The sequence below is a fragment of the Papaver somniferum genome, unplaced genomic scaffold, assembly GCF_003573695.1.
Source record: "Papaver somniferum cultivar HN1 unplaced genomic scaffold, ASM357369v1 unplaced-scaffold_102, whole genome shotgun sequence".
Classification (NCBI taxonomy): domain Eukaryota; kingdom Viridiplantae; phylum Streptophyta; class Magnoliopsida; order Ranunculales; family Papaveraceae; genus Papaver; species Papaver somniferum.
The window spans coordinates 420,135-433,290 of record NW_020619048.1 but is presented as its reverse complement, the minus strand read 5'-3'; the positions used below and the strand labels follow the sequence as shown (position 1 = coordinate 433,290).

General features: G+C 32.5%; 1 protein-coding gene across 1 annotated transcript; it reads left to right on the top strand.

Annotated features, from left to right (window-relative positions):
• The first annotated feature begins 12,004 nt into the window (after positions 1–12,004).
• On the top strand, positions 12,005–12,769 carry LOC113327511 (calmodulin-like protein 6). Its single transcript, XM_026574699.1, has one exon. The coding sequence runs from the start codon at positions 12,060–12,062 to the stop codon at positions 12,636–12,638; it is 579 nt and encodes a 192-aa protein (XP_026430484.1). The 5' UTR covers positions 12,005–12,059; the 3' UTR covers positions 12,639–12,769.
• Positions 12,770–13,156: the final 387 nt, after the last annotated feature.

Here is a 13,156-nt window from a genome sequence, read left to right as displayed (position 1 = left end):
AAAAAAAAAATTCTACACAAGAGACATTCTCTAATACATGGCATTTTGGATATTTTTTTTTCCAGACGGGAACTAGTGTTACTCTTTCGACCACTCGTTAAACTAAACGAATGTATAGTAGTGTTGGGGTGGAAGGGGATAAAAACTATCCATAGTTGGGCAAGAAAGGAACATTTGGTTGTGGAAAAGTCTCCCACGCATAGAAGACATGTACAAGGCATCATGGAATTAATTTTTTTTGAAGCATTCATCATGGATTTAATGAGGTGATCCTACCTTATTCTTGCCTGGGGGTCTTAATGATAGAAGCAGTATCCTAGCACTTGTGGTCTATGACTAAGAACTACACATAAGCACGTACAACCTAGCAAACGCGGTTTTATGGTTGTTACAGGCAGCAAGTTAATGATCCCAACAACAAAATTTAGTGGATACCTCACAACCGTACAATCAACCAATTAATTGAAAAATAAGAACCAACACCAATTTTTAGATGTCTCCAGTCTCTCCACCTCTTAATTAACAATAATGCTATTCCTCATGGATACCTCGAGATGTGTTTAGTCCTCCTCCCACATCGAAAACAAATCATATATTTGACTTGGATTGGAACCCCAAATTATCATATGGCAGTTAATTGGGTGATGATTTGGTTTTAATTCTTTGCTCTAAGAAGCTTAACCGATCTAGTTTCTCTTAGAGATTGTAGTCTAGTTTCGGATAGTATTTATGGTTTTAGACTTTCAGTTACACGTTCCCAAAAGGCAACAACAGCATCAACAGGTTCTAAGACACCAGCAACGACACTAAAGACATTGAAAACACAGAAGCCACATAAGATACCAGCAACTAAGAGTTTCAGACTGATCCCGATGAAGCCCCGTACCGATACAGACTGTGTTCGTTATCCGATGACTGATTCAGGTTAGCTATGTTACCTTTACTGTTACTTTGAAAAAACATTTGACAAATGGGTGAATTTTTGGATCCGTTTATACATGGGTCATCTGTTTTACCATGTTTTTATAAAAATCCTTGAGAAATAGTTGGATCTTTGGATCTCAGCATCCCTACTGACTGTAGTTGTGTTATATGGTTTGGATGAGTTACTTTTAATCCAAACCAGACCATTTAAACCTGTTCTGGTACACAAAATTACGTGAAATGGTCAGGATACTGCCTCGGATGATCAGGTCCTGTAACTGTGTTGTTAAGTTGATTTCTTGTGCTTATGTTTGTTGCCTGATTGAAATACTTGTAATGGTGGGAAATCTCCTGGTCTGTCCTGTAACTGATTCCGACTTTGAATCGGAGTGTGTTTATCAATACAATTGAGGTTTTTGCCTCCTATTCGGAAAAAAAAAAGAAACAATTAATTATCAAATAATTTACCTTGATAATAAACCTTGCATTTTTATGGGCCACTCAAAAGGAATTAGTGCCATCTTTTTATTACCATCCATTGAAGGGGTTAAGGGTGCGTTAAAAATAGTGAATTGGCTACATTGTTCTTCACCTTTATATTAAATCTAGACCCATATCATTTATTTTCATAATCATATCATTGCTCTTCTTCTCTTTTCTATCATTGAATTTTTTTCATCATTTTAATTTTGATTGAAAACAAAGATCGTTGATCAAACAAATGTTATGTTTGATTTGTTTAAAATTAAAACTCAAAATTCATTAACCTTAGAGTTGAAAATTAGAACACCAAAAAAAAAAAAAAAAAAAAAAAAAAAAGAAGTTCAACAAACAAAACGAATAGATGCTAGTAGTTATGATTCAAAATTGTAATTTGATTACTTGAAATCAAAAATTTGATTCGAAATTTTTCTTGGATTTACAGTAGCATGAACATAATCGGTAGATAACTATCTATTTTACCTACCGATTATGGTTTATGTTCTTGGATTTACACTAGCAGAAACACAATCGGTAGATAATAATCTACTTTGCCTACCGATTACGGTTGATGTTCTTCCTTTCTTAAGAACATCAACTATAATCGGTAGGTAAATTGATCGTTTTCTACCGATTATTCTTGATTCAAAAAAGTCAATTTCTCTGTACTAAAAGTTACGCACAATCGGTAGATAATGAACAGTATTACTACCAATTGTGAAAGTAGAAAATTTCGAAATTTTATTATGTTTTGAAAATTTGAATTTGGGGCCATGAGCATAATCGTTAGATAATAAGCATCACTTATTAACACAATTTACTATCGATTATGGTAGTACTAATATTCGAAAATCGAGTATATTTGGAGGTTAAAATAACACACTTTACTACCGATTATGGGAGTACCAAAGTTCGAAAATTAAAGGATTTTGGCAAAATCTCATGTTAGGCGAATATACATTCGGAAGTTAAATTTACTACCGATTATGGTAGTGCTAAAATTCGAAAATTGGGTATATTCGGAGGTTAAAGTAATACACTTTACTAACGATTATGGTAGTATCAAAGTTCGAAAATTTTAGGATTTTGGAAAAATCTCATTTTGGGGCCAATATACATTGGGAAGTTAAATTTATTACCGATTATGGTAGTGCTAAAATTTGAAAATTGAGTATATTCGGAGGTTAAAGTAACATACTTTACTACCGATTGTAATTAAACTACCGTTTGTAATATTAACTACCGATTTTGAAAGGGAAATTTTATCATTACGAAATACGCGAGATAAGGGCTAACTTCAATTTACGCTTGAGTGACCCTATTTTGTCTTATTATTGGACCTTAATTCCTTTTGGGTGGCCCCTAAAATACTAGGCTAATAAACTTGTCCAAATTGGGATATACCCAAGGTAGTTAATATCGCGTATCGGTATCGTATCGGTCGGGTCCTATACACTTATACGAGTGATAATATTTGTTTTTACAGGCGATGCATCGTTTAATATAGAATTTCAAATAATTATAAAACCATAGTAAAAAATAATAAGAATGATACACATGTTTTAAGTTTCCAAAATACAAGGTGGTTTATTAGCCAACGTTGTGATTGTTGTCCCATTATACCGGTAAATCTTTTTTATTATCTTTCATGTTTATCTTTTATATTTCTCTGCCTTGCAATCAAAATATGGTTTCCATCTTATATCTTACCATATAGTCATTGGTTTTATATTATAAATATATTAGAGCTTCTGACCTTCTCCAATTGACATTGTACTTGTCTGTAAACACTAGATGCATGTTGATGAAAAATTTATTCACGAAACCAATATTATCGATGTACAAGTAAAACCGATAAATCGGTCTGTACCGTCCTGTACAAACGATAATATCATTACATCTTTGTATCGCCGATATTTTTGATACCGTATAGGTATTTTACGATATCTGATAAAAACCTGTAATATCGGCATGTACAATCGATATTGACTACCTTGGGCATACCCAGATTAATTGGGGTATACCCATTTTGTTCCCAACCATAATAGAGGGTTAAGGGGTGTCTATTATGTGTAAAGTTACCTAATTATCCTTCTCCTAATAATAACCAAAACCACCCCTTTTGGGTTTTATATCAAAACCTTATTAATTTCTTTCCTTCTCCTTCATCATCAATTCCTTTCTCCTACTCTATATTTCATTGTTTTCAAATGAAAAGATATCGTTGATTATGATTTTTTTTATTGTCGATTAATCTTTTCAAACTCATTCTAGTACTTTTTTTTTGTTATTTGAATAACAAATTAGATCATAAAATTTGAAATTGTTGAATTGTAGTTACACAGTCAGCATGGTATTTGTTTGTCGAGTATGCCGACTTTTCATATTTATTTTTAATCGGCAAGCTTATAGGATGAATAGCATGCTGACTTTTCATATTTATTTTTTTGTCGGCAAGGTTATAAGATGAATAACATGTCGGATTTTCAAAGAGTTTTGTTTCTGAAAGTAATATTTACAGGGTCGGCACGATATTCATCCTTATACCTTGCCGACTATAGTTTATTCGGCAAGGTTATGAAAATTAAAACCTTGCCGACTAATTATGCATTTGTAACACTTTTCTCTGTATGTCGAAAATCCTATAGTCGACAAGGTATTTTTTGTCGACCTTGCCGACTATAAGGTAATCGGTTAGGTAAAAAATCAATAAGATGCCGACTAGTGAAACATTTACAATAGTCTCTTGTGTGTCAAAAATAATAAAGCCGACATCTTCTTTATTCACCGACCGGATATAGTCGGCATGTTGTTCATCCGTAGACCTTGCCAGCCAGATATATTCGGCATGTTCTTCATTCGTTGACCCTACCGACTTTTCATAGTTTCATAACTGAAAGTGTTGATTTCTTCTTTAATTTTGAATATGATTTCACACATAGCTTTACAATCCCCTTTTTAGAAGTGTTTCGGTAGTATGTTTTCATTTCCATTGCAAAAAAAAATTCTCAAAACAATTTTTTTCATCAAAAATCTTCCCACATGAGTTCAATCAAAAACAAAATTTGATAACTTAAATTCATAAGTTTTAATCTACTTAATTAATTCATCTAAATTCAATTAATTAACCTAATCAGAATTTTTAGTGTTAATTAGACAAGGATATATTGGCATTTAGAAAATATAAGATTAAGGGGTGGCTTGTTTTACTTCAAAATGACCTGACTTTTATCTCATCATGTATATCCGATCAGTTTATTACATCTCGTAAGGGAAGAATATTGTTATTACTTATTAGGGACACAATCTTTTTCGCATACATATGTATCCATTCTCCCATGCTTCAGTGACTATTGCAGACCCAATGCACTGAATTATAAGGTAGCTGTCAACACTATACAGTCTCGTACGGTATGCATTAAAGTATTCAAGTAAGATTGGATATTTTAGTATTATCAGCTTGAATAAATCTAAAAAATATAAGTATAGCTGGTATTGCAGGTCATAAGCTAAAATACGAATATTCATCGTGCACTGATATGCTTATTCGTTAGATATAACATCTAATCCTAAATCTTAATAATTTTGTGGATAATAGAAAATTATCAAATACCGGATCAATCAATTGATCCATGTCTGGCGACAATCTGGATCCAGAAATTGTCATTGAGCGCCTATATTATTTGTACTTTCTCAAGAAAAAAAAATTGTTTGCTCATGTATAGGATTAGTGGAAAAGAAAATACGTGGCATGTTGGATATTATCGCTTAAGAAGTTACCACTATAAGGTCTATTTCTATGCACCATAGTTAAAAAAAATACAATTTACCACGTTAGATGGTATGGCAAACTAGCGCGTCATTATATGAAGAGACTTAAGCGATGAAAATAATCGAGCGATATTATCTATATATGTCGCAATCGATAAAATATTTACCACTGACTATTAAATCAAAATCACATGATATTGTTAATATCATGAACTTTTGACTATCCCACCTATAATTATCACACGTCCCCTTATTTCTCTTCGCATCTTATATCTTTCTCGAATTTTTCCTAAACAAAAGTCTTAAATTTATAATTACATCCTTCTAAATATGAGTCGGAAACCCAACCATAAAAGAAACAAAAACAAAGTTAAAGAATTTACTAGCACCACAACCAATAGATTAAATTTTGAGAAGGATAAGGAATATGATTTTCAACATATTAGAAAACTAACCGGTGGTGGAGCAATCTTTGTGCACATATCTGAACATTATGAGGAGCTCAAGCGTGTGTCTGTGTTGTGGACAATAATAGGTCAATGTCTGGTGAAATTAACTGGTTTTCTCAAATCGTTAAAGACTTAAAGTGATCACCAAGATATGACTGGGGGTCTCCAATTTTATTAGAACTTTACATAACTCTTGTCATCTGCTTGACGTGTGCCAAAGAAAGCCTTAATGGTTTTTGGGGAGCGTTGACATGGTAAATACATTAACCCAACAATGTTATTATTTTCAGTATTGGTGGTATATGTGCTTCAATATTTGAGAACATTATACTCACAACCACACCAATGTATTCTCTCAGTCATTCTCGATAATTGGACAAAAGATCAGATTGATGATGCTCAACAAGATGTCGTTCTACAAGGGCCTCAACAGTTGTGTAAAACAAGTAATAACATTGTTTTCATACCATATGCAGCAATCCATGACTTTGAAGATGTGGAAGCCCGGAGAATGCATGCTCGAGCTAATCCTTAAGATGATTGAGTTATACAGTCATATTTATGAAATGAGTGTTTGGTGTTATGGTGAAAGACTACTTTTTCATTCGCAGAGAAGAATAATGATAGCCATCAACTCCTATCCAACTGAATAGGTTTCTCGATATGACAAGGATAAATTTATAAGGGATGAATTTGAAAATTTGATCCAGGTACCAAGGTCTAAAAATGATTACCTATTTAGTTGCACGCTATTTACAAGTCCAATATTACTATGCAACCGTAAAATTAAGGTCGGGTGGATTTGTCAGCTTTCGGTAGGATGCCACTTAGTGATGATCTTACTTCCCAACTTCTAGAGGTTTATATAACCAATTTCCAACTGACATTATGACTCTTGGTGGTGGCTTTAACATTGAATCGATTACGCAATCTACTCTTTATACCCCTAATTGCCTCATATACATCAATATTTCACCCATTTGCGGATTTTTATCATATTCCCCTCCGCTTGAGTAAGAATTAACTACCAAATAAGTCTAAAACCAGTGAGATATCTGTAATGTTGAATAACAGTCTTGATTCAACAAAACATGACCAATTGGATTTTCAATGGTCGGGAAAATGATCAGAGAAATGAGTAGTTCATGTATTTCATATAATTTCATTCTTACTAATGTAATTATTTTTTTTTATTAGTGAAAACTATTTATCAACTCTAAACTAGTTTTACATTCATGAAGTTCCAACATTTAATTAAAAAAAAAAAATCAAATCGCATTATATGATACTTAATGAAATCCCTAGACATGAATCTGACAGAGTTGATGGTATTCATCATGCTTAAACTGTCTTCTGTTGTCTTCAATAAATTTGATGTGAACTCTTATCTTCAGTTCGAAGATGGACAACCTAGGATGATCCACTTTTATCACCCATAAAATTTGCGCGTACTTAAAATTCATTTGCTTAAATTGTCTTCTGGTATTCCTCGCATCGTTATTGAAACACACTGTCACATAAATTAAAAGTGGTTAAATTAAAATCTCTGTCGCTTGCACTTGATATCCAACATCGAATTATAAAAACATATTCTTCTCAAGTGAAGCGAGCACTATCCTTGTTGAAATGAATTTGAAGTTGAGATGGCGGTGTGAGTTAAAATGAATTTGAAGTTTAGTATTTATAATGGTGAATTCCTAGCCGTTAGATGATGAACTATTGTCCGATGATCATAAAAACAAGCGGTATAAAGACTATTGTTAGCGCTTTTCTGAGCAGCTATTTTAAGACCATTAAGCAATGAAGTCTCTATCGCCGGGCAAAGACTCTAGCTATAATGTATGTCTAAATGGTATATTTGACAATTACGCAGTTATGCGTGTCATTTTTCTATACCATAAAGGGTGCAAAAGTGGCAGACTATACCATTTGACTAGTGCATATAATTAAAATATGTTAATGTTAGGTTTTTATCTTCTTCTTTTCTTATTGGGATATTTTGTGTCTCCTCACCTCTAAAGATCACTCATTTGCATCATCTTCTCTCGAAAAAATTTAATTAGCGATACTTCTCGTAGTTACTTTTTCCATCAAATTCCAGTTAGCTTACTCAGGAATAGCGCATTCGTGGCAAGGACAAAAATATATGTATAACTATCTAAATTATACATATGCTCATATATTGCAATTACTAGCAAACAAGATGAGGATAATTTGGAAATTTCACCAAAGTAATTTTTATATTTTGCCATGCGTGCACCATTGGTGGGTCACTAACGAGAGGAGGTATCACTAATTAATTTTTCTAGGGAGGTAATGAAAATTAACGATCTTTAGAGGGGAAAAAACACAAAATATCCTATTCTTATCTTATCAATTTTACATGGAGTAGGACATGTTTTCATCGGTGTTGTCAATAAAAATTATAAATAACATGATTTTACACGATCAATTTATTTTATTTTTCTTTTAAAAGTTTTTATTTAATAAATTTAGATGTGATATTGATTGTCATAGAATTTAGTCGCACAATCAAAATAAAGTGGTCAACAATTACCTACATTAGAACCTTTATATAATTAAAAACACCCTATATAGGAATAACATCCATATAAGAATACTTCTTGTCCCGACATGGGCCAGTTATATTTAAGAACAAACTCCATATTGGAATAAGTTTTTTTTTTCCAGTTCCGTTTTAAGAAGATACCTCCGTATTAGAATAATTAACATGATAATATAAATAATATAAGTCTTCACATATATCAAATTTTAAGACGGAAAATTCTTGTAACCATTTTTGCCAGATCCTTTTGCATCTAAGTGGTTTTGATGTTTTATTTCTTCAGATCTCTGTACAAAAATATTTGATCATATAATTTATAAGTGGTTTTGATATTTTATTTCTTCGGTACTTATACAAGTGTCTTAGATCATATAATTTTGTTTATCGGTTTTCTATGTCGGTGGTTGAATTTATGTGAATTGTGTGTCACATAACAAACTCATATATTCATACATGTGAAACTAAACAAAATTTAATTAGAATTTGTATTACTTAGGAACATTTTGACGTTTCTTATGTATATGTATGCATCTTTCTTAAGTACATATACAATAATTTTTTTTTTATATTTCAAGTCGCACCTCCGTATATATAAAAATAACCTCCATATAAGATTTTTTTTTCTTGTGGTCCTTAGGACATTTTTATACATAGGTTCTACTGTACAATAATAATATCTTTGTCACCCACATTGACACAAATACAACATACAAATAATTTTTACTAGATTAGTGCGCTCATGCTATACACCGGCCATTTTTATTCTTTTAACCATACATTTGATTTGGTGTACGCGGGGCTTCCTCCCGCTTGTGAAGATATATTTTTAATTTGTTGTAACCCCGTCACGTCCCAATGTATTAAATAGGTGGAGAAAAAAACAGGAAATGCGAATTTTATTTACTTTTTTCTTTTTATTTTCGTAGAAAATTTGTGTTTTTTATTTCCCTTTATGTATTAATTTGGAAAAAGAGTCATAATATATTAGTTTCTCGACTTCCAAATTGAGATTGGACTTCCATAAAATTCTAGACACGGTAAGTTGAGGTTTCTTTTTCTATTAAGTTATGATTTAGAAAATTTTTGTATTGGAAAATATTTATGTGGTTTGATGGAGGTATTGTCCACCTTAAACGGTGTTACTAACATATAGTTAAGTATTTAGTGTAAACACTGTGTAAGGAAATTAATTAGATTAGAACTGTCACGGAAGTGTTGTCCACTTTTCGTTTTGTTGACGGTGTTACTAACGGAAGGTTAAATACTTGATGTAAACAAAGTATAACCCAATTTTTCATGTCCCGACCAATAGAATTACGCCACTTGTCCTCACCATAGCTTCTACATTAGAAAAGACATATTTCAACCAATAAAAAGCGAGGGTTTCATCGTCGTTCAACGTGAGAGCTTGTTTTGTCAATGCCTTTAAGGATAAAGATTGTACCTTGATATGCCAAGTTATACATTGTGCCCAAACTTTAATACAAAATACTCTCTCCGTCCCACTATTAAGTGACCTAGTTGAAGTTTGCACAAATTTTAAGGCAAGCAAGGAAAAAGAGATTTTTAAGTATTTTTTACAATTATATCCTTATGGATAATAATTAATGAAATTTTGAAATGATTTATCTCTCAAACTACACCACGGATGTTCTCAAACTTTATACCATTGAAAAGCATTTTAAAACACCTACGTAACGAATATAAACATGCCTATCAAATTATGCATATTTCTTATATTTCTTATAATCAATTAAAAGGGTAATTTTAGAAATATCTCCTTGTTTAGTGATATGGGTCACTTAATGATGGGAAAATTAAAAACCAAATAGGTCACTTAATGGTGGGACGGAGGGAGTATCATATAGCCGACATGCTAGCATGACACACTTTACCCTGGTGCTATACATTTATATTCACGAAATTCATGCCTGTTGGGTTTTAATTTTCTCCTTGTCAAAACTTTTTGATTTTGAAATTTTTTCATTCTTCATTTTACAAATGGATACTAGTTAGTAAATTAATGAATTATTTTGTACAATTTTCGAATCCGTCCTTTTCATCAGAATCAGTTTGTATCATCTGTATGTTTGGAATCCTGATTTAGTTTTGCGAATTTTCATCCTAAAATCATTACTTTTTACCACGTTATTATCAAATTACCATTTTCTAGCACATTCTTGACTAATCCTACATATAGTATATACTAATCTAAGCCCTATACCACCAATAAACGTGTTATTTAAGGAATATATTACATATGTCATATGTATATTTTCATCCTAAAACCATTACGCTTTACCACGTTATTATCAAATTACCATTCTCTATCACATTGTTGACTAAATCTTACATATACCAATCTAAGTCCTGTACCACCAATAAACGTGTTATTTAAGGAATATATTACATATGTCATATGCTATTTTCATCCTAAAACCATTACGCTTTACCACGTTATTTCCAAATTACCATTCTCTATCACATTGTTGACGAAATCTTACATATACCAATCTAAGTCCTGTACCACCAATAAACGTGTTATTTACGGAATATATTACATGTCATACGTATAAAGCAATTAAACTATAAATCACAAATTAGACGAAATTATGTCAAAAATAATTTTTTTATAGAGTGATGTATGTTCACATCTCGAAAACAGAACTAGTCATAAAAACCCAAGATGACCAAACCTGTGGTACAAAAATCCCGTTCAAATGTTGTGATCCATTAAAACTCCATCTTAAACAAAATTGATACAAAACCCCCAAATTTTAAAATTGGTTTCATCAAATTTTATGATGAAATCAAAATCGGTTTCATCAAATTCTTTAGGGTTTTGTGTTAATTTTGTTTTTTGAGGTTTTTGTGTTACTTTTGTTTGGATTGGTTTTTTGTGGATGTATAGTGACGCCTTTGGGATTATAACTCGCGGCGTATGAATAATAATAGAAAAACAAGATCAAACTTTAAATTTCAGTAAAAATGAATTGACCAAAATTAAATGAGTTATGGGTTGATAAAAAATACATGGTCAATATACTTATATGTTTACCTTCCCAAACTTGTATATACAAATTTCTATCTGGGAAGTGGATTTCTTTCTTTCCTTGTATCTCCGTTTTTCCCTGGTAATGATTTTTTCTCACTACAAAACAAGTAGCTTTTAGGGACGGTTGTTTTGGAAAAACCGTCCCTAAAGAAAGATATTTGGGACGGTGATGGCCTGACCGTCCCTAATAGTTATAGAATATTTAAATCAAGGCTAAAATATGTCCGTCCCAAAAAAAAAACATGGCCAAATAGTATTAGTGACGGTGAAACAGGGGACGGCACATAAACCGTCCCTAATACCTCTTGGGACGGTTTTTTGTCCTCTTGGGACGTTTTTTGGCCGTCACAAGAGGCCTTCTTTTTTTGTAGTGTCTGTCTTACCTAACCCCGTACTATATCAATCTATCCGATCAAATTGCATTGGTAGGAGACATCCTTTATATCATAAAAGATAGATTAGTTAACCCACTAATGTGATTTAGAAAATCAACATATAATAAATGTACTCACCAGATCCAATATATTGTATAAAATATGTTAAGCCGATTAATTTATCTACAAATTACGCAAAAATTACTTTATTTCGTATTAATAATTAAGGGCAATAAGAATCTTGGCAGTGCATCAAGGAAAATGACATTTTCATCAGTAGTCAGTACGTACCAAATTGCCAATATTAAATCGTCATGCCTCCTACTATATAAGCAGTCCTTGAGCAGACCCTAAATTTCATCATTCACATTTTCTTTTTATTTCATTTTGAAAGTTCGGTGGGTTTTTTTCTTTTTTGTGTGTATACCTAAAAGATAAATATGATCGATATCGTCGGCACTTGTTATCGCTTCATCGGAGACGTTCTACACGGGTTCCGGGCACAACCAAGTAAATCAAATGTCGATAATGTGGAAGTAGATCCAAAACCAGCTTCTAAACCACTGAATCTAACAAAGTTCGATGATTTAGCAGCTCAAGCATTAACAACTGTGTTTGGAATGGATGCGGAAGGAAGAATTAAGAAAGAACAAGCACGTAAAGTTGTCGAAAATCTTGGGTTAATAGGTGGAATGGATGAAACTAAGAATTTCGAGCTTCCGGGCAGTTTAGAAGAAGATCAAGAGTTGAAAGCAGAAGAGATCGTGGATGGTTTGGATGATGATCAAGATGGTTTGAGACGTTCCGAGCTGATGAAACGAGCATTTACGGTGTTCGACGAAGACGGAGATGGGTATATAGATGCTACAGAAATTAAGAGAGTTCTTGAGTGTTTAGGGTTAGCTAAAGGATGGGATATGGATCAGTTTGAGAAGATGATTAAAGCTGTGGATTTGAATTTTGATGGGAAAGTGGATTTGAGTGAGTTTGAGTTGATGATGGGCGCAAAGATAATGTAATATTATTCATGTACTTAATTGTTTTCGTATTGTTATATATTTTTTCATGAGTGTCAGTGGAAAATAATGCAGATAAGCTTGGATTATTTTTTTCTTGCATCATGGCACTGTATAGGTGGCTGTTTTTCCCATTGATAAGACTCTATATGCACTTTGTATTTAGCTCGCATACGATCATATACATGTGCTAGCCGATGTACAGTGGATTCCAGGGTAACAACCCTGACTATCTTCACACAAACCAGTGAATATCGCACTGTGAGATCCTTTAGCAAGACAACAAATAAACCAATATAAAACTGAGCTAGTATTAAATTTTTTCATGTGACTAAGCAGACAGTATATATGGTAGATGCATTAAATATCCATAATCGAAGAGATCTCCAGACAGATACATTATTGGGTGTGACATAGCTGGTTGGACCAATTTTAAAATAGAATGAGTTTTTCACCACTTTATCGAAGAGGCACATGAAAATTTTGGAATTTACAAATGGTGATTGATTTTAATCATTGAT